We start from the raw sequence: 23,131 nt of genomic DNA on the forward strand, positions 1-23,131 counted from the left end.
GATTAATTGGCTTACTGATGTTTTAGTGAGAGCCAGATTTGAATAAGTGGACTCGGCAGTCCCAAGAAAAGCACATTAAACACTAATAAAGAGAGAAAGGTGCTTGCTTAGGCTTCAGTCTCAGCCGTAGGCTCAAGTCAAGGATTTGGGTGTAAGATTTGTCAATGCGAGCGGATGTTAAGATCTGACAGATGAAAACACTCTATTTTCTCTTGCCAGTTCACTTTTTCTCCAAGATACTCAGACTACTTGGAGGCTGGAGTGTGTCTCCTCCCCTGAGATTTTCAGCAAGGACTCCTAACCACTTGTCAGGAAATGAGTATCTGATACAGAACCATGCTTCACTCTTGTTTCCACAAACAGCTAATAAGACATATTTGGGACAAACTAATTTAGAGCAAAATATTCCAGGGATCTTGCTTCATTAGAAAACTGTATCTTAATCTCATTCTTCTCTCAGTAAATCTCCGTTCCATCATTTCAGTATTGAAAAGATTTTACTATGGTTTATTTTCAAGGAGAAATATGTAAACATACATATACATATATACATTCACACCTATTATTCACATTGCCATCTTTCTCGTCCTGTTTAACAAATATGAGAGCGTCTGGCCAGTGCTTTTCCTCTTTTTCGGAATGATTAATTTTTCTCTTTCTATTGATCATTCTCATTAACTTACAAGCATGTAATTGTTTCAACCTTCAATATAATGAAAAACAAACACCTCTGACCCCATGTTCCCTACTAGCTACAATACCTTTTCTCTGCTTACCTTTCCACCCTAAAGAATTGCCCTACACTCATTACCCCTGATTCTACTCCTCCCTTCCTTAACTGACCCTGTAATCATGTCAAGGCTTTCTCACTTCTACCTCACCTCTGATGCAACACCCCCATCAATGCATTTCGTGCAAACTGCTCTTGACAGGTTCATTTCTAAGTCCAAAGGCTGTTCTCTTTCCTTATCTTGGTTGACCTGTCAGTAGCACTTGACACAGTTGAGCACTATCTCCTCTATCAAATAATTTTCCCACCAGACTTTCAGGTCAATAGATTTCCTGTCTCTTCGCGCCTCAAAGGCTATTCATTTCTGCTGGGATCTCCTATCATCTTAACTTCTAAACTTTGGAATATTCTGTATCTTACATTTATTATGCCCCAAACCAAACTACTAGTCTTCCTTAGCAAACCAGTTTTTCATACACTCTTCCTCATTCTCAATACCATAGTAATTCCTTCTTTTCACTGCTTCTACCAAAATCTTTGGAGATACTAGTAACTACTTAATTTCTTTTGTATCCCACTGCCAAAGACTCAGTAGATTGGTTGGCTTTCCTGTAAAACACCAGTATATTTCAAATCTGACCACTTCTCAACATCTCTGTCATTGTCGTCCTAGTCTATGCTATTACCACTTCATCAGCTATTCCCTGAAATACTAGAATAGTCTCCAGTGAGGTCTCATCCTTCCTGCCCTTGCCCTCTACAGGCTGTTGTCAAAACAGTAGCCCAGAGAGTTAAATCAGAACATGTCTCTCTTCAGAACTGTCTGGTGGCTCTCTTTCTCCCAAACCCTCACCACTGCCTATAAGGCCCTACCTTTCTGCTACCTTTCTGATCTCATCTGTTACTATCCTCTTTCTCCCATTCACTCTACTTCAGTAACATTAGCCAACTTGCTCTCTTGAATATTCCTTAATATATTTATATATGTGTGTGTATATATACAAATGATTTTTCCTATTTCCTTTTTGCCTTAAAATTAATGTCTATCTGATACATTATATATCTTAAATTTTATTTGCTTCCTGTCGTTTTTTCCCATTAGAGTTTGAGTTCTATAGTGACAAAGAGTTTTAGTGCATTTTAAAATCTCAGTGTTTAGAACAACACCTGGTACCCAATAGGTACTCAATAAGCATTTGTGGAATCAATCAATAAATAGACTTGCCAAACTAAAATTGGAGAGGCTATTGATTTTCTGGCTCAAGGGAGAGCTGATTAATTTCCTTAAAAAACAAGTCCAAAAATTTAGCCTTCAACTGGTACCATCTATATTCTATTTATACTACATTTTTAGAGGCAAAATAAGTCAGACATAATCTTTAATTTCTCACATCCGTATATATCACTAGGAAGGTATTGCTACATAAGGAGTGATGAAGAAGAAATCATATTTCTTGGTGTGGAGCTATGATATTTGACGAATGCTCCTTAAAGTATTTATATATATATATAGTTCTGCACTTACCTCATATGTAATCTGACCCTGGAGAGACCGTTACACAAATTTTAAAAAGAAATGTTGCAGTGATATCAGTGGAGAAGTCTACAGCCAGTCCACCCTGAATTCTATTAATACCCTTGTCTATTCTCAAGCATCAATGACTGAAATTCAAGCCAATTAATAGAGACGAATTTCCAAGAGTCATATTTTTCCAATAAAATTGTAATTAATTTGGCTTCGCATGCTTTTATTCTGAAAACATAATGCCATTGTGTTTATTTCATGATGTCCACTCTCTAAAGCCACAATGTCAATACTGATTGCTCTAATTAACATTTGTGATTAATTGTGTACTCACTGAAATTGCATTTCCCCTTTGACCAGCAGGCCTGTAAGTGACAGCGCTAGACTATTCTGTTCTCCACAAGCTAATTGGCTTGAAAGGAGTCAGAGAAAAACAAAATAACTCAGATTTGGGAGGTTTCTGAGAAATCAGAAGTCCAAGGGTTGTAAAAGCATAGGGCTCCACAGGACTTGGAAAACCATTTGGTCAACAAATGCAGGAGTGTCACCTTTGTTAGGGTACTGGGGAGCACCAGCACCTGAAGCAAATATGTCAAAGATAATGAATTATCTATTTAGAATGAGATACTGTTTCAACCTTGAAAAAATCTTAATGATATATTATTTATCTCTGAGAAGCACTGTAAGCACCTATATACTGGCTTCTCTCTATTACGTTCATGAACTACCTTTTACCTGTGGGGATTCAATGGATTTAAACTTAATAAGCATTAAAATCCCTATGTACCGAGCCAGTAGGTAGTCAAAAAAATATTTTGCATTAAAATCCCTATGTACCGAGCCAGTAGGTAGTCAAAAAAAATGTTTTGCTTGTTTTCGTAGATCACGGCTGCATTCTAAGCAGCTATAGTATTTGGATCAATGAAGACCAGAGCAGAGATATTATAAATTCTACCAAAATATGCATTTGCTATGGCTGAATTTGCCATCCCAGCTGTTTTCCATCAAGTATGAGATTAGGGCAGTGGGGAAGAGACTTAAACTGTACTGAGGGGCTTGCGGTGAATATAAAGAATACTTTCCAAAAATTGAGGATACATATATATTCAAACAACTATCATAGGATAAATTACACTCAACTCCTTTATTTCTTATCACATACTCCTTGTAAACTTGATAGCCTCGCTTTTCGTAAAAACAAAATATGAGCTGAATCCTTTTGGAGATAATCCTAAGAGGTTGCGACTTGAATTGTTTGCCTTTACGTGCTCAAAATGATCACCAGAGAGGAATCAATGAAAACTCCAACATTTGTGCCAAAAAGCACACATGGCCCTAACTGAAAAGTGTAAGAGGGTTTGAACAAGTTAGAAATCCCAAAAGATGTTTATCAGGTGCAAAATAACAGATTTTGGTGTACCAGGGTCACAGCACTGGGGGAAGCCTCAGGATTGGCTGTGAGTGCTGATCCTACAGAAGCAGGAAGTGGATGAATTTCCCTCCTGGAGGAAAGAGCAATCACTACATGCAAGATCTCTTAGAATCTCAGACTTCAGCACTAGAAGGGATTTTTCCTGATAAAAATTTACTACCCTACTTTGGATGTAATATGCTTCTTACAAGAATGTTGTTTAATTCTAAGAAGGAATCCATGACTGATTTAAAGAAAGGAAAGACCAACTATGCCACTTAAGAGCACTTAGAAATAATATTTATTTAATCACACAGTTTGCTGCTTTGATGTTTGAGCCTAGGAGCATCATCACAAAGAGAAGGGCGATTTTATCTAATACTTACTTGATATTGATTCAATGTGAAAACTGATTCAAAAGGGAAAAATCCACTTAGTCGATGAGCTGCTTGAGATACATGATATCAAAGTTTACTCATTATTCATTAACATTGTGTAGGTGCCTCCGATTTTAGAAAATGAAAGTACACGAGAACGAAAATTCTCATCGTTTTGATTTTTAGCCCTTGCAGAAAATATGGCCAGTGAGCTCCAAAATCAGATGAAAAGTATATAGGAGAAAAAAAAAAAGAAAGAAAAAATAAAAGAAAGAGGGAGATTAGAGGGGCAAGTGAGAGAAAGAAACAGGCGTTTACAGAATGGAAGAAATGGGTAAAGCAGCTGTCTGTGGTATTTCTGCCTACTGTATTACTCTGAGAAAATACTTGATTTTTAATTAAGTGTTCCCTTACACATTTCCTCAGGAAAGACATTTCTCCTGGCCCCTAAGCCCAGTATATGCCACTGCTTAAAACAGTGTTTCCCTGAAATGGTGTTAGTTTGGTTTAACAAAGTCAAGCAAAAACCCCATTTGTAATTCTTGGTAAGAACTATTCACAGATGTCACAGCTGCTGCCTTTTTCTCTATGTTGCTACATAATAAATGCTTCATATTTTCATCAAGTCCCTAGAAGTGCTAAGAGTATCTGTATATTTTCTCTTACATGATATATACACAGAATATAACCCTAAAAATGTTTTCCCAGATTCTCATCTTTTACTCTGCTTCCTCACAGAAGTAAACAGCAGTAACAAGGGTCAGAACAATACCCATGGAAGTATAGTTTTGAGGGGTTGGGGGGGAAATTGGGGCAAGCACCTTGAGAAAAGCAAGATGGGTAAAGTATATGAATAGTCCTTGAGTGTTTTTTTTTTTCCTAACTTAAACTGACTATTGCATTATCATTTTATATCACCTTAACTGAAATTAGCTCTCGTTAAACTCCAAGAAAGAAAAGATATTGAAAGCCACCAGGGAAGACCCATGTGCATGTTCTTTAAGACTTTTCCTAAATCTGTGGTAATGACAGCTCCATTATTCAAAAGCATTCATTTAAATTATTTATAATAATTATGCTGCTCATCAATAAATGCAATGAATAATATCCTCATCTTTAGCAACTATTCATTCACCACGTATTTTATTAAATGGACAATAACAAATATAAAATGAAACTGCTTACTTCTCTGATATCTACAAGAGAAGTATATGATTTCTTTCCCTCCCTTGTCATTTGCAATAAAATAACACGCACATAATTTATCAAGCGGTCTCTGCCATGTAAATGCCTACTGTTGCTAGGATGGCTATTTTACAAATGCAATATTCCATTTCTAAGAACATAAATTTTAGTAAGAACAGTATAAAATAAAATCACAAAATACTTCTGAATATTTAGATAAATGACGGTAAATGTGATGGATAATGTTTTAATGTATTGCGTTGGCCTGAGTCTAGCTCTTAAAGGATAGAAGTTGTTTGTGGAGGATTTGAAGAGAGACTCAAGAAGATTAAGTGTGGGTATTGACGCTAAAACATTGGAATATTTGCCAAGATCAAAACCACTTGAACTGTGATAATGAACAGCTTTAAATGTCTCTTTCACTAATGGTAAGTTCCTGGAAGCTACAATAATTTTGTTTGTTTGCTTAATGTTTCTTCTATCTGAATTTTATTTTCTCATAGTCACTTCTCTTAAAGAAGTGCAAGAAAATTGGAGTTCCCGTCATGGCTCAGCGGTTAGCAAACCTGACTAGCATCCATGAGGACACAGGTTCGATCCCTGGCCTCACTCAGGGGGTTAAGGATCCTGAGTTGCTGTGAGCTGTGGTGTAGGTCACAGATGAGGCTTGGATCCAGCGTTGCTGTGGCTGTGGCACAGGCCAGCAGCTACAGCTCCAATTGGACCCCTAGCCTGGGATCCTCCATGTGCCATGGGTGTGGTCTTAAAAAGACAAAAAACAAAAAACAAAAAAAAAGAACTACGAGGAAATAATATTTATTTCTGATCTTGGATAAACTTATCCAAATAGCATTTTAAAAAAAAAATTCCTTAGGATAAGAGTGTTTACTATTATTATTCAATAAGCATTTATTATCTACAACCTGGAAGACATTTTGCTAGATGCTATGGGGAATATGGAATAAACAGAGCATAAGACTTGCCTCCAGGAACTGAAAACTTAATATACTCAACACTGATTGATTAATTCATTCAACACTTAAGTAGTGAACCCATAGTGTTGGTGTAAAGCTGTGTTAGATACTAAGGATACTGTGGCAAAAGGGATGAAACTGTCCTTTCCCTCATGGCATTCATGATCTATTGGAGAGACAGACATGAAAAACACACACATAAATAAAAATAAATAACCATTCACTAGTACTTACTTTGAAGTAGAAAAAGCCCCACAGAATAATGGGTCCTCAGAAACTAATTAGCAGAAGAATAACACAATTACAGGTAAATTTTACTGAGTGCTTATTATTTGTTGGGCATTCTCACATATGTTTTACATGTATTTGTATTTACTAATCATCACATTGGTACCAAAAAAGGTGTTTATCCCCATTTACAGATGAGGAAACTGAAGCAGAGAGAGATTAAGTGATTTACTCAGAGTGCATGGCTGGAAAGAGCAGAGCCAATATTTAGATCCAGGTACGTGATTCCAGAGCACATGCTCTGAGTCTCTAGCACATAATATTCCTAGATTAGGCCAAGATTTCTGATGGAGATTAAATGTATACAGTGAAGGTACACACCTACTGCTTCCTTCTATGAAAGTTTCCTGTTGTAGGTGAAGTTCAAACTGAGATTTGGGCATGACTGAGAGATCAGGATATTTCATTTAGGAGGAAGGGGCTCTCAGGTAAAGGGAATATCTTGAAATAACAAAATGGAGGATGGACAAATGGACTTTGGAGGCCAAGGTGTGGAGTTAAAGATGAGGCTAAAATAGTAAGCTGGGCTACGCTCTGGTGGGTCCTCAGTACACAGCCTGATATGAGATGGTTTGATGCCACAAAGACTGAGAAGACCTCTTCAGGGGCTTTTTGAGCACAGCCAGTCAAAAGAGATAATGAAGGTACAAACCAAGGGGGCCACAGAGAGAATGAAAGAGAGGGAACACATGTGGTCCATGGTGTGTAAGCAGAACTGCTAAGATACAGCAACTAAATTGATGGTGTGGAGCAGGACTGTGTGAGAGAGAGGAGTGCTATGAGGATGGGATCAGGGTTAAGGCAGATATATTTTAGCTGCATGACTCTGGGCAGAGTACTTGATCTATAAATATATTTCCTCCCCTGAAAAAAATGGGAAGTAGTGTATGCATTTTCGGCTTTCTAATTAGGAGGTGAAAATGACTTTCAAATTTAGGCCAAGTCACTATTGCAGATAATTATGCCATTAGCCAGGATAACCGAAAATGATTATTTGGGTATGCTGAGTTCTAGAGGTCTGTAACATACCCATGTGGACACATTCAGCTTGTAAACCACAACTGGAACCTTAAGTCAGGAGGAAGGTCTACAGCCGATTTGTAAATCCTAAGAGAAGACTGTAGAAAGAACTTCAGCCGATGAGGTAAGAGAAGGAAGTCACAGAGGGTCAGTGGGGATTAAGGAAGAGGGCAGGATCGGGAAACCAAGGACAAAGGTTGAGCCAAAGGACCTCTGAGAGGAATCCAATGGTGATCTATGGAATCCATTGTTCATGGCTTTGACAGAGCAGCTTCAGTAGTGGCCTGCATGCAAACTTGGAATGCTAGGAGGAAAGCAATAAGTGAAATGAAAAAGCATTCTTTCAGTTAATTATGGAACTGAAAAAGAGATCAAAGAGAAAGCAGAGTTGTTGGGAGTGTGTGCATGTGAGTGTATGTGTTTGAACATGTTTGTTCAGGAAAGAGTCAGTATAATGGGAAAGACGAATGACGTAGGAGGAAAACAGAGTATGATTGATGGTGAGGTCTCAAGTTGATATGAATAACAATAAATCAAAAGAAATAAGGTGAATGCAATATCATTCATTGTGGACTTACTACATATTTATTGTATTCACATTTATGTCATCAAGTCCTAAAAACACCTAAGAAGAATTATTTTTCCTATTTACAGATAAACGGAAGCTGAGAGGAAAAGAAAGAAGATGCCCAAGGATGCAAATGTGGTATTTGATGAAGTGAGGAATCAAATCCACCCTGGCTCAATCCCAAGACCCCATGACTAGGAGAAAAACAAAAATTTGACAAAGAAGATGAAGGAGTTAAGGGAGTTTAACAGGATGTTTTAAACTACAGAGTTAGGGCATCAAAACTGGGTTTGAGGACTTGGGGAAGAGTAAAATTCTATAATGCACCATTGTGGTGCATTTAATGGGATTTTAGAAAGAGACTGCTAAGTAGCTCCAAAAGCATAACTGAGACATGAATTTGTAATGCATGCAGTCAAGTGCAGTTATATGACTTGTTCCAGTTTCTTCAGTTCTAACTGAACATCAATATTGAACAAAGGCCAGAATTCTAAAATTCATTGTAGGCTGGCTGGCCTATTAAAAATAAATGCTGAAGATAGCAGTTGGGTTATTTCTCTATGAATATTCTAAACCTAAACTTTAAAAAAAATCCGGAATATAGAAAGAATATGAACAACAATTATTTTAAAACATGGTATCCAGTTAAGGATACTATTGATAAGGGAGATCCATCAAGTCCTTAAATTGGATGCTCTCCTTCTGTTCATCAATGAGTAAATACAAGCTGAGCACCTCCCATGTCCCTAACAGTGGGAGGGGAAGGGAGCCACTGTCCATTATCAGCTTCTAGACGCATAAGAAAGAAAAACTATGTAAACTAAACAGGCTATGCTGCTGTTTGAACAGAATTAGTAATATACTAATATACACTAAATTAAATGGAATAATCCACTGTAGAATAAAAGGATATAAAGTAATAAATGAGCATCTGACAGAGAAATATATATTTCTCTAGTACAGAAGTACGGTCAATTGGTGGATTATAAGCCTCAAACTGAAAGATCTCTATTCCTTTCAAGAATTCCTCAAAAAACAGTTCATGGGAAATTTGAATGCACATGTGACAAAATCTTAGATTTATCAGAAAACGATTATAACATCAAAGCTATGTAAATATTATTAAAGAAACAAAGTATTTTGAAAACACAAATAGACTCTACATTTTTTTCCCTATTAAGTTTAGATATGGGAGTTCCCGTCATGGCTCAGTGGCTAAAGAATCCGACTAGGAACCATGAGGTTGTGGGTTTGATCCCTGGCCTTGCTCAGTGGGTTAACAATCTGGCGTTGCTGTGAGCTGTGGTGTAGGTCGCATACGTGGCTCAGATCCCGAGTTGCTGTGGCTCTGGTCTAGGCCAGTGGCTACAGCTCCGATTAGACCTCTAGCCTGGGAACCTCCATATGCTGCAGGAGCAGCCCAAGAAAATGGCAAAAAGACCAAAAAAAAAAAAAAAGTTTAGATATGCCCTTAAAAAGACCTAGCTACTATAATTTATAGTATAAAATCTCAACATGTGTTTATCTGACATACTTTAACCTAGCAGATAAAACTATTAGATTTACTTTAAATAAACCTTATCCCTAGAAGAATAATTAGAAGAATAAATCAATAGAAAACATCCCTTTCCATGTGCGTCACAACCTAATAGTCATGTTCCTATTTCCTTAACCTCACATTTACCAAAAAAACTTTGGTAGCTTGCAAAATTACTGTACCTAAAATTATCCATAGCTACAAAGTACCCTTATAAAGCTTCTGTCCTGTGAAATAGCTATAGCTACTTCCTTAATGATAATAGAGCATTTGCAAAATAATTGATCTATACTATCCTACTAAATGGCAAAGTCTACTACAGACATCCGGGGAAAATGTAACAGTTCACAAAGAGAGAGTATACATAAAATAATTTAACACATTTCACAGAATAATGGTCAAGCATAACTCTGAAAAATTAGAATGCAGTCACTATGAAAGAGTAAATAGTCACCTAAAGACAATGATACCAATCAACTTGTAGCAGTGCTATTATTGCAGGAGCAAAGGTATAAATATTCAGAGGATGTGAGAGAGAAAAAACAGTCACTATCCAAAACCTTTTCAGGAGGAGAAATTATGCCTATTCCTTATTTGAAGGGCATGAATTAAAATAATTAGTTTATTCATCTTATTACAAAACTTAATTTCTGTATGTATTTTAAATATAAGCCAAAGATATCCTATTGTAATTCCAGATAGTGGATGGTATCCATGTTAGACTGGTTGTCATTTTGCTCTCTGAAAGTCAGAAATACCGATGGTTTTAGAACTCCAATATCACATCAACTTAATCTAATAGTCATAATACATGATGAGAAGCATTTCAATATTCTCTATTAACTGTTCATTGGCAATAAAATTATTTATATTTTGAGAATCTAAGGACAAGTTCTTACATATTCACCAGCATAATAATTGCCTATTATATATTCCTAAGAGCTGTCAGAAGTATAATTCACTTTCTTGAGCTAAATGGGCATATCTTTGTTACAAACAGAAAATAATTGCTTTTCTAAAGTTGATTATAGAAACACAAAGCGTGTTTTATGTACCAAAGTGGTATCTCCTCCTTCAAAACCTTCCCTTCGTCGCATTCTCACAAAACCAATATCCTTGAAAGGGTGTTTTGAAATTTGGGGCTTCAACCTACACAATGAGGTAGGGGGATTTAACAGACATAGAAAAAGAATCACATACTAGAAATGATTTTAAGCAACATGAGTTAGTTTTTTATTGGGCAGACCTTTTGAATGATGATCAAAATGTATTCCTTTAACCTAATAAATATTTGCCTCATTTCATGTGCCTGAGAGTGTCTTACTTAGATGTGTGAGCAAGAGACAAAAGGTAATACGTGTTCATTTCCTTTGTACCATCTCCCTTCCATTACTGAACAGACTAAAAGCCAAAAACCGGACAAGTTACCAAAAGGGCTATTTAGGGGTGGAATTGGAGTCAGAGCTGGTTTATGGCAACATTAAAAACAAGTTGACTAATCTTGCAAAATGATTAAGATAATGAATGACTCAGGACAAACATGTACTACAAACTAGATGGAGAGTAATATCATTTTCAAAAGACTATGATATACACACAAGCGCGCACACACACATACAACCCCCCCCCCACACACACACTAATTTTACAAAAAGAGTTTTAGAGATAAAATGGAAGAAAAAAAAACTTACGGAAAACTCCTCAAAGATTTTCTTGAGTTCTTCATGACCGTGCCTTTCAGCAATATGTGCTGGATCTGAACCCTCCAAGTTTTTTATCTTAGATGCCCAGTTTGCTCCTGAACATTGAAGCAAATGAATAGCCAAGTTCTTTAAGCCAAATTTCGCTGCACAGTGGAGAAGAGTTGGAAGTTCTTTGAAATAAGTACCTATAAACATAATAGGATAATTTTTATCATATCTGGAACCCCATAAGAAAAAGTCAACCACCATCTATTCCTAAAAGTAATTAACTCAAAGCAGAGCAGTGTGATTTTAGTGTGATTTTGCACATGAGAAACCATCACTGGTTTGAGCAATGTAGAGTCTCCTCTTTTCTATTCCTCATCTTAAAACAAATATAAATTAATATTCTCACTAGCATTAGTACCTCCCCTTACTAGTGGAGTAACTTTTACTTAGAAAGGCACATCAATTTCCTAAATGCAAAACAAAAACATTACATTGTAACAATTCCTTTTCAATGTACTTTAACACTAAATAACCAAGCAATAAATAATAAGTAAATTCATCTACAAAACTTTTTTGTGTTTTCTAATGCCATGCCTAGTTTGCTTCCTTTTGAAGTTGAAATGACCGTGAAATTCCTAGAAGGGTTATGTTAGATTTCTATGTGAAATTTTTCACAAATAACTGCAATAGGAAAATACCGGCAGTGCTTTTACAAAAATCTTTAGTATGGCATTATTTTGTTCTTTTTTATGGCTGAGTAGGAGTCTAATATATGGCACAAATGAACATTTCCACAGAAAAGAAAATCATGGACATGGAGAACAGACTTGGGTTGCCAAGGGGGAGGGAAAGGGAGTGGGATGGACTGGGAATTTGGGGTTAATAGATGCAAACTATTGTCTTTAGAATGGATAAGCAATGAGATCCTGCTGTATAGCACTGGGAACTATATCTAGTCACTTATGATGGAACATGATAATGTGAGAAAAAAAGTATAAAATTGACAGAACACTGTAAACCAGTTACTATGGAAAAAATAAAAATCATCGTAAATGAAAAAAAAAAAAAGAATGTATACATGTATGTGTGACTGGGTCACCTTGCTGTACAGTAGAAAATTGACAGAACACTGTATACCAGCTATAATGGAAAAAATAAAAAATAAAAATCTTTAGTATGGAAATTTCCATCAGGATTTTATAGGTTTCATATCAATGTTTTGGAGTTTGAATTTTATAACTAAATATTAGCTATCAGAAGATATGTGTTAATTATGTATAACTACAAAATGATGAATGTAAACTGCTATCCCAATGATAACACACACACACACACACACACACACACTTCCCAATGAGTGATGGTTTGCTATTTTTCTACAGTTTCATATCTAACTAGAAAAATTGCATTATGAAAATTACACACCAGCTTACTTTAATAGTAAGCTATTACTTTAATAGTAAGCTGGTGTGTAATTAGTAAGGTATTATCAGAAGCAAGCAATGTGAAGACATAGCAAGAGAAACAAAAGCATCAAAGAAAAAGTCAATTATCTTCCAGCAAAATTCTGAAACAATAAAAACAGCCATCTCATAATGTTTTGGAAGCCTGTGAATCTGGCCTCATTCTCCTCTTTGCTATTTGGTAGACCAGAAAAAAAAAGGAAAAGAGAGGAGAATTAAACCTTGAGTTTTCAATTCACTTGGGTGTTTCAGGGCTGAATAAATTATTTAGTTTGTTGGTTTGTATGTTTTAACAGGAAACAGAACAAAACAAAAGCCCTGAGGATGTGTTAAGAACTTAGAGGAAGGAAATATTTTATCCTTCAAAGAGTGTTGAACTAAATGGCTGTAGGTAAACCTATGATTCTGCTTAAATCATAGATGCGCTGGTCTCTTCCTACAGGGTATGCAGTAGGTAAAATGCTATGAAGTATTTTATTAAGATCAGCTTATAAAAGCTGAAACTGTTCAAAGTAGGTAAGTTTCAAATAAAACTAATGTATTTTCTTAGAAAGGAATTAAGATACAATTTTCTATTTATTTTTATTTAAATGCATCATAAAATAATTTTCTGCTGTAATTAAACAAACCAAAGTTAATAAAGGAAAGTATTTGCAAGATAATGTCAGATTTTTACATGCCCTTGGTCATCTTTCTCTGCCATAACATACAATACACAAAATCATCACCCGTCAATTAACACATGCATCCCCACCCCAACCCCCTACCACAGCTACTTTTAAGATATTCTCTCTAGCTCTGATTTTCAGGAATTTAACTATGGTATGTATAAGTGTGGTATTTTGTACATATTCTGCTAGGGGCGTTGCAGGGCTTGTTGAATCTGTGCATTAATGTTGTTCATCAACTTTGCATCATTCTCAGGCTTTTTTCTTTCAAATATTTTTCTGCCTCACTCTCCCTCATCTTTACCCAGAGAATTCAATAACACATATGTAATACTATCCTACAGAGCTTAGATCAAGACTGAGTCAAATTAATAAGTAGGTGAGCTAAGTTCTTTTTTTAAAGCTTTAAAATCTGGATTTTTCCTTTCTCTTTCAGTTTGAATAATTTACTTTGACTGTTTTCAAGTTCACTGATTCTTTTCTAATGATGTTTCTACACTTAAGTCCATCTAATACTTAAAAATTTTTCTATTGCATATTTCCAGAATTTCCTTTTGTTTTTATTATAATTTCCACTGCCCTGATGAAATATCCATCTTTTTATGCACATTGCATAACTTCTACATCAGATTCTGTAACATATTTATCATAGTTACTTTAATTCCTATCTAACCATTTCAACATCTAGAGCATTTCTGTGTCTGCTTCTATTAACTACCTCTTTTCTTGACTTTGGACCATCTTTTATTCTTTCTTCATGTTTCCTATAATCTTATATTGCATACCAAGGATTATACTAAAGGACTGAAGTAAATAATACCCCAGAGTAAGGCATAAACTTTCTTCAGACAACTACACTCAGGAGCTGATTCAATTAATCTGTAGCTGAGTGAGCTTGGTTATTTCTGCAGTTTTATTTAGATTTAGGTAACCCCCCTCTCAAATATTTTAAGGGCAGAATCATAAGTTTCTTTATCACAGCTTGGGATCTGAGTTTTAGAGAGACTCAAGAAATCTGTGTTGCTCTACAGACTAGCTGCCAGCTTTTTGGTCACTGGGCAGTTCTTTTTTCTCTCCAGTCTCCCCTCTAGAATTTTTCACGTCGGAATCTCTCTCTCAGATTTTGTGGGGCTTCTGCCTACACTCAATTAAGGAAGATTCCTTACTATCCTAATAGCTTATAGGTGTTGTTTTCCCACTTTTATGCTGCTCTGTATTTAGAATCTGTCTGCTGATGCCTTCCATATGGTAACAGTTTTGATGTGATTTGTCTCAGCAACGCTGTCCCTCTCCTATTTTTCAGGAGCTACTAGATGGTCTTCAGGGATTTTAAGGATCTTTCTCTATCTTACTGCCTTCTTTCAGCCATTGGTATACTGGGTCTGTGCACTTATGACAGCCTACCAAAGAGAGTTGGTGGGTGATACACACCCACTCCATAATGAGGCTCTTTGGGATTTTTATCCATCACACTAGCCAAAGTATAGTGAATCAGAGTTTGCTAAATGCTCAGTTGGTTTCTCTTTCCTCTTCATCTACAGTGAACTCTTATCTTTTTGTTCCATAAGGGATGAAGGAATTCATGAGTTTCTCCTTTTTAGTGAAGGACTTGTCCCTTTCTGGAATTTAGTTTCTTTAGGTTTCCTTTGTCATTCATCTGCTGCTGCATTTAAAAGAGATTGTCATTTTGAAGACCATCTTGCTTGCTCTATTGTTACAAGGACAAAAATATCCTCTTATGATGCTATACATCTTAATCAGAAGTACTACAAGTCCTATAGACCATTTAGTTATTTTTCTTAAATTGTCCTGTGAACAGTTAATCTTAGCTTTCAGATTAAAACAATAGATTCCTTAAGAAGACATTAAAAAATTTTTTTGGAGTGTGCTAATCTGCAGCATATATCTGCTTCATTTCATGGCAATTTTCATTTAATTAATCAAAATTTGTTGTATTTGTGTTTATTATCAAGGTATAACTGAAGGAGCCGTAACTCACACTAATGTATGGCCAATTGGCTTTCAACTTCTTTTCCGGACAAAGTAAATTTCAGTTTTCAGTTGTTACAGCCAATGTCTGTCAAATGGTAATTTTAGAGAAACAGAATTAAATGCCTGGAAGGGGAATTTTTCAAAGAAAATCCAATCTCATTAGTTTTTGCAAATAAAAATAAATAGAGGAGCTGGCACATAGTAAAGAAGTCAAGTCACATATTTGTTGGGGCTGAGCCATTTCTAACAGTTCAAGATAATCCATATAAAATATAGCCAATAATAAGATTGAAGTTATCAAACCAAAGCTTTCAAAAGATTAAGCAAGCTCAGTAGAATTTAAAAAAAAATGGGCCTATAAATAAAATGGGAATATTCTCAGAATATAAGCTTTAAAATTTTTTAAATGAGGAAGCGCATGACCATATAATCCACTGTTCTCTTAAGTCACTATCTGGAACAGTAAATCTTTATTCACCCAATTTACGATGACCAGGTGGCCATTTTAGGATAAAACAATGAAGCAGCAACAAAGAGAAGATAAAAAGTCAGGAAATCTGCATTCTAACCCCCACTCAGCCACTAAATCTATGGTGGTTAAGAAAGTTCCTTCATTTCCCTGGACCTCAGTTTCTTCAATTATGAAAGTATAAGTTTGGGGTCAGAACTGGAGGACTTAGGGTATTCTTCCAGGCTGGGGACCATGCCACAGATGGTTTTAGGGTAAATTTCCCTAGATGCTAATCAGATACCGATTAAAAGCGTAAGATACCTCTCACAGAGATATCTGTGAAGGTTGAAGAAAGGTAATGATTTTCATTTATATCATCATAGGATTTGGAGTCTGATGAAATGTTAGTATTTCTGTGGATTACTAAGACAGAGCATTGCTGCATTTATGACTCTATTGCCAGTGACAGAAGGAGCACATATGTAACACATGAGGTGTCACTCTTCCATCCTGTTAAAATGGTAGACATACAATCCCATTTAGAATTTCAAGCAACCAAATATACTGCCAAGATTATTGCATTTCTAAAATCTTGATAATGTAAATTAAACACACAAAGTAAATAATGGTTCTTTAAAGCCCTTCAGGCAGTTTGCTATCTCTCATATTACAAAAAATATGAGTGGGAAGTACATGTTAACTTCAATTTTGTATTCACCTCATAAACTGTTACAGTTACATTCTTGTTATTAAAATATTCTCTTAATATTAAATAGAAAAACTAAAAGTTGTATTCATTTTGTATGTCCCTTATTAACTGTCTTAAGAAAGTTCATATTATTCATTTTTTTCTAATATTTTAGTTAAAATGGTTAAATCCCTAATCTATTATTATATTCAAATGAATATATATTATATTCAAATGAATTGATTTCATCTTAATAAATAAAGCTCAAGATAACAAATTTTATTATCTTGAACCCTAAAATTCTAAAACTTAATATTTATTTTGAGAGGCAATATTTTGTGTAGCTATTGCTTAAACATAAAGGCTTTAGAATCAGATCATATGGACGAAATCCTAATTTTAGCATTTACAAATAATGTAATTTGGACAATCTATTTGAATTTTCTGCATCTCAACTTTCTCAACCATTAAATGAAGATAATAACATCTATTCAATCAGATATTAGACATAGGCCCAATAAATTCTTCAATATAAATAAATACAGTCAGTCCTCATTATTCATGAATTTCATATTTGCAACTTTGCTGACTAATAAAAATTTATTTGTGCCCCCCCAAATCAAACCTTACGGAACTTTTGTAGTCATTTGTGGATATGGGCAGAGTAGTGAAAAATGTGAATCAACCAAAGTGCACATTCCCAGCTGAGGTCAAGCAAGACGACACTTGGTCTTATTTCGGCTCTCATATTGTAAAGAAATGTCCTTTTTGGGGGTCTATGTAGAGACACATTTTTCTGTATTTGTTGATGATTTAGTTGTTATAAAAATGGCCTGCTGGCATAGTGCTGAAGTGCCATCTGGTGCTCCTAAACACAGTTAAGGCTTGATACATACACTTCATGGAGAGAAGATATGTGTCCACTAGGCTTCATTCAGGCATCAATAATAATGTCTTTGGTGGTGAGTTCAATGTTAATACATTGAAATATATATTAAATAACGTGTCTTTCAATAGAAATATGGTTCATTATTGATCAGTTGACCAAAAACATGTGACCAGAGTCTCATAGGAACCTAACCCTGGATTTCTCCTAGGAGCCATGGTTCAGTATTCTCTTATTAGTGAGTTTACAGAACATCACTGCTGTGAATAATGAGATTCAGCTGCACTTTAAAGCAATGTAGAGGCTCCTTTATGGAGATGGAGTTCAGAATTGGTTTCCCATGGTAACATGGCTACGCATTTTCAAAAGTATGATGACTCTTTTCTTTTTTCCACACAGTTAGGGAGCCCAGAGTACAATCCTGTGGACTGCCTCTCAGGATGAGGCTGGAAAAGGCATGGGGCTGAAAGAAGGAGCTATTAGCTCAAAACCACGATTTCTAAGGCATTTTCTCTGGCTGTTTCTGTGTTCAGGGTCTACCAAGATCAGTTAAATCCAAACTGGACATGGTTAGAGCCCATGCTGGCCATCACCCTGGAGGTAGAAAGAACAGTCCTAGGGCTTTGAATCTGGTTGTTTTTTCTCCCACTTGACGGGCTCAGGCAAAACAATAGAAAACATCTAGGATTAAAGTCAATCTTTTCTCTGTTCTTCTCAGATAATATAAATTCCTTAAAGTGCCTATACATCTCTTTAATTTAGGTGAAAATTCTATATTTTTTTGTAACTAAACTAATATTTTTGAGTTTTATAAAACTATAAATAGAGAGTTCTGGGAGATGGATCTTCTGGTATGTAAAGTATCTGACAGATGAATTGACAAGAAACATGAGAGATGCATGGAGCATATGTAACCCTGAATCCAGAAAGAGTTCATTACTCATGGGATATCCCAATAGATAGAATATGCCATAATATTAGCATCAGTAGTCATGAGGGGAGGAGAAACAAGAAAGGGGAAAGAAGGAAGAGAAGGGAAGGAAATGCGATAGGTAACAAATGGAGGTGAGAAGCAGCGATTTTAGGCCCTTCGTGTCAGGATGAGGAATAGCAGAGCAGCAGAACCTGTGAAGGTTGGTGTCATGCAGTCTGATCCCAGAAAAGGAGTATTTGAAGACACAGTGTGAAACACCTTCTAATCCAGGACTTTAGGCCAAGAGTAGTCAGGGAGAAATAAGGCAACATGCAGAACAAGCCTGAAGCAGGTAATGATGCCACAAGGAACAGCCTGGAAGCTTGGAGTCCATGTCTGGAGATAATGTGCAGAAGCAAAGAAACACGTGCATTTCTTATTAGTAGTTCTTAAAATTAAGTCTCATAGCATTTTAATAGGTTGTTCACAATCCACTTTCCAATACTGAACATAGACAAGGATGAATGGGGCTGTTCCATGATTAACCAGCCCAGCTAACCTATGGCTAACCTTTAGTTAAAACAAGAAATCTCAAGAAATGTCATTCATATCCATGTGTAAATTTAAAAATAGATTTTGAAAATTACTAATTTTGTCTTCTGATTCTTAACAGCAAAGGAATGAAGAACCTAGAAAGAAGCCAGAAAAGAGCCTAGAAATACCCAGGAAACCTGGAATAACAAGAGTATGGAAGCCAGAAGGGCTGGGTTGGGATCAGATGGTTGGTTATCTACCATGAGGCCATACCTTACACATAGAAAGCAACCCACTGTCCTTTGTATGGATCTCATACATGGAAATCCAAGAAATGTGTACTACCAAGGAGTGAATCAACGTATCTGGCAAAGATGCTTGATTTCATTAGTAAGGTGTATTTGGCATTTTGGAGGACTTCTTATAGTCTTGGGAACCTGATTTATTCTTTAAAAATATTAAACAATTTTGATAGTAAAAGTAAAATAAGGCAGGAAAAAAATTCTGGGAATTTTTTTGTGCAATAAATGACCTGGGTAGATCTTAAGATGCCTTGGGCCAGAATATAAGTGGAATATGAGAATGATTAGGAAAGCAACTAAGTGTAGGATGGTTGGAAAGAAAGGTGAAACATGTTAGAGAAACATGCTTGGAGGCTTTCTTAGGAAGAAGGAGAAATAACTTATGGTCTGAATTAGAGTCATGGTAGTGAAAATGGGTAAGAAAGGAGAGAGATGTCAGATATTTCAAAAGAAAACTCAATAGGACTTGATGATTGACTGTACAGGCTCTGAAGGAAAGAGTTGCATTTAAGATAACAATTCAGATTTTTAACTACAAAGTTACACAGTAGAAGATATGTGCACCTTTGAGAACCACTGCTCTACAGCCTTGATACTCAGTGAAAGGTCTGAGGACCAGCAGCATCAGCTTTACCTAGAACCTTGTTTAAAAAGTAGAAGCTTAACTGTACCCCAACCGTACTGAATAAGATCCACATTAGCAGGGGCTCTGATTTAACCTACCCAGAATCCTTTTTCTATAAAAATAAAGCACCAAATATATCCCATCATTTCTAACTCTAAAATTAATATCCTACGACCTACTTAAGACACTGAGGAGCACTTTAAAACCTACCTGGAATTCCTATAAAATGAGAAATTAAAATCATTCTCTCTTTTTCTCCAATTCCACAATTCTCATTCCACAAACTTACACAAATATGGTGCTGAGGAATTTGTGAACATTGTGTCATAATTCCATCTTCATACCTTTGCATATACTTTCTATTCCTTAGGATTCTGGTTTCCTTTCTCTTTTTCATTGAGATATATTTAAGAAATAGGTAAAATCCTACCTCCTTTAGGAAGCAGGTCCTGAAAAATAATATAGCTTTTCTCAAAAATTCTTTTATCAACATAATCAATTCCACGAACCTCAGCATATTGTTTCTTTCTATTACTATGTATATTATCTTGGTTCCCCAATTAAATGATGAGTGTCTTAAGTGAGGAATCATGTCATGTTCCTTCGCTATCTCCAATCTAATGTCTAACTTTTACAAATGAATTGTATATTGTTAAAATGTATATGGGAAATAAAAATAAATTTTCACTATTCTTACAAGATTACTTATTCGAAACTAGCCTATCACTGACCTTTACCTGTAACTAACCTCACTGTACATAATGCAGATACTCACACATCTAGGTGAATCAAAACTGATAGCGTATTAAGGGTCTTATTCTTTTCTCCCCACTTCCCTCAGGCCTGCCAGCCTGATGATAAAACTGCTTCAAAAAGCAGAAAACTCTACAGACAAAAACCTCTGCTCCTTAGTCCTACATTATGCCTACAAAAGACCTCTCATATTCTTTAGCTTCATGCCTATCTTACTCACCATTATACCTTGATCACACTGTTTGGTACATATTGGTCATATAAGGTCATATAATTGGATTATATAATTGGTCATATAATTGGATTATAAAAAGTGTATCAACCAACTATGTAGGAACAAACAATATAGAAAATATGCTACTGAGCTCATGATAACATTCAGAGGTATAATTTTTCTTGTAGTACCTCCTATATTGCTTTACATATACTACATATATAAAATACAAATAATATGATGCAGATAATATGTGGTTGTGGTAGTAAACATAGATTAAGTAAATGAAAAAATGTAATCCCTGAAATTGCACAACACAAAGATAACAGTCATAACAGGTGCTATCTGTCCAGACTATCAATTTATACACACACATACAAACACTCACACATACATACTCTTAGGAGTTCTCTGGTGGGGCAAATGGCTTAAGAATCTGGCATTATAACTGTAGCAGCTTGGATTGCTGCTGTGGCTCAGGTTCAATCTCCGGCCCAGGAACTTCCACATGCTGTGGGCATGGCCAAAAGTAAATAAATAGACAGACATACGCTCTTAAACATATGTATTGTTTTAAATAGAGGATCACACTACCTATTGCTATATACCCTGCTTTTATTCAATTAAGTATATATCAAAGCCTCACTCCAGCCATCAAATCAATTTTTAATAAAATTTGTTTATGATGGTTGCATTAACAGATACACCAAAATTTATTTGATCATTTACCTACCTTTGGAGGATTAAGTTATTTCCATTCTTGGTAATTATACATAATGCTATGACGAAAAATTTTCATCATACATCATCCAAACATTTCCTTAGAATAAAAATCATCTCTTGGAGTTCCCGTCGTGGTGCAGTGGTTAACGAATCTGACTAGAAACCATGAGGTTGAGGGTTCGATCCCTGGACTTGCTCAGTGGGTTAAGGATCCAGCATTGCTGTGGTGTAGCTTGTAGACATGGCTCGGATCCTGCGTTACTGTGGCTCTGGCGTAGGTTGGCAGCTACAGCTCCGATTACGCCCCTAGCCTGGGAACCTCCATATGCGGCGGAAAGCAGCCTTAGAAAAAGCAAAAAGACAAAACAAAAAACAAAACAAAACAAAACAAAAATCATCTCTCACTAGGGATGGGAACTGTCTAAAGTATTTCATCAGCAATGCAATATTCTCTGCTATAATATTTATTAAATAGTTACATATAGTGAAATGTGACATAGAGAATAATTGATGCAGTTGGAAAATACTCACATTCCTTTTGAGGGTGGGCTTCAGTTTGGAATGGTCGGAATTCATAATGTGGTATTTCATGTTTGAATGTGGATGTGAGCATATCATCAAGTCCATCAATGTCATTCTGTTTTCAAATAAAAGGGAAATTTTTTTCTTGGTTCAATTATTTACATAGGAACTCAGTGCAATAAATAAAAATTATTGACTGTAGTAAATACTGGGTAATCTTTAATAATACTTATACCTTTTTAAAAAGAATAATATAACACATTAGGGACTTGCCTAAAGCTAGTTATTAGAATAATAGAAATACGAATACAAGAATAAGTTTTTGCTTTTGGATGAGTTAATTCACTTAAATACTCAGTAATTTTAGAAAAGCTTGCAGTAGGTCAATGATAAAACTGAAATTTTTTTTAATAAAAAATTCTGTTAAAATATATGTAAAAACATTTTAATAAATGAAGTAAAACTATGGTTCTTCAACTGAAGAGTTAGAAATGGAATAATCTTAAAATAGATTATTTCATTTCTGTGTCAAAGCAAGGGAGAATATTCATCTTGGCCTACTTTTTTTCCCCTTCAGATATAGAGTTACCATAGATCAACTTTATTTTCCTAATCTGAGTATTTTGGAAGGAGCCATGCAGAACCCACGTGTTTTACTACAATGACAAACTATTGCAAAGGCCATCATTCTTTTAAACTGTGTTTTGTGAAGCCATGGCTGGGACCAAATTGACTTGAGGTGTAGGTGATTATAGCTGAGGAAGTGGGCCAGTCAACAAAGCCATGGTGTCGGGAGAGAGGTTTGCGAAACAAAAGTATCTAATCAAGACTTTTGAAATGATTTCTAAATAAAATTAGACATGTTGCCAATACTCAGTCACAGAAATTAAATTACCCGATTGAAAAAAATATTACTCTTATTTTTTCACTTTTCAATAATCTGGGTGCCTGAAGTAATAAAGTGACTCAAGCCTTTCTGGATTTTCTAAAAGTCCTACTTAGAAGTACAGAGAAAGCTATATAACTATAAATATATTAAAATCCATTGAGTTTAAAAAAAAAAAAAAACAGGAGTTCCCATCGTGGCGCAA

The 23,131-nt window shown here is 35.6% G+C and overlaps 1 protein-coding gene across 2 annotated transcripts in view; it reads right to left on the minus strand.

The window, feature by feature from the left end:
- The window catches only part of BANK1 (B cell scaffold protein with ankyrin repeats 1), a 302,011-nt gene that overhangs the window by 160,246 nt on the left and 118,634 nt on the right, over positions 1-23,131 (minus strand). For both annotated transcript variants that reach the window (XM_047799517.1, XM_047799518.1), the window contains exons 6-7: positions 22,050-22,155; positions 11,307-11,503 (exon numbers count right to left, since the gene is read on the minus strand). In XM_047799517.1, coding sequence (XP_047655473.1) covers positions 11,307-11,503; positions 22,050-22,155 — 303 coding nt within the window. The remainder of the gene's footprint in view (positions 1-11,306; positions 11,504-22,049; positions 22,156-23,131) is intronic.

The sequence above is a fragment of the Phacochoerus africanus genome, chromosome 10, assembly GCF_016906955.1.
Source record: "Phacochoerus africanus isolate WHEZ1 chromosome 10, ROS_Pafr_v1, whole genome shotgun sequence".
Classification (NCBI taxonomy): Eukaryota; Metazoa; Chordata; class Mammalia; order Artiodactyla; family Suidae; genus Phacochoerus; species Phacochoerus africanus.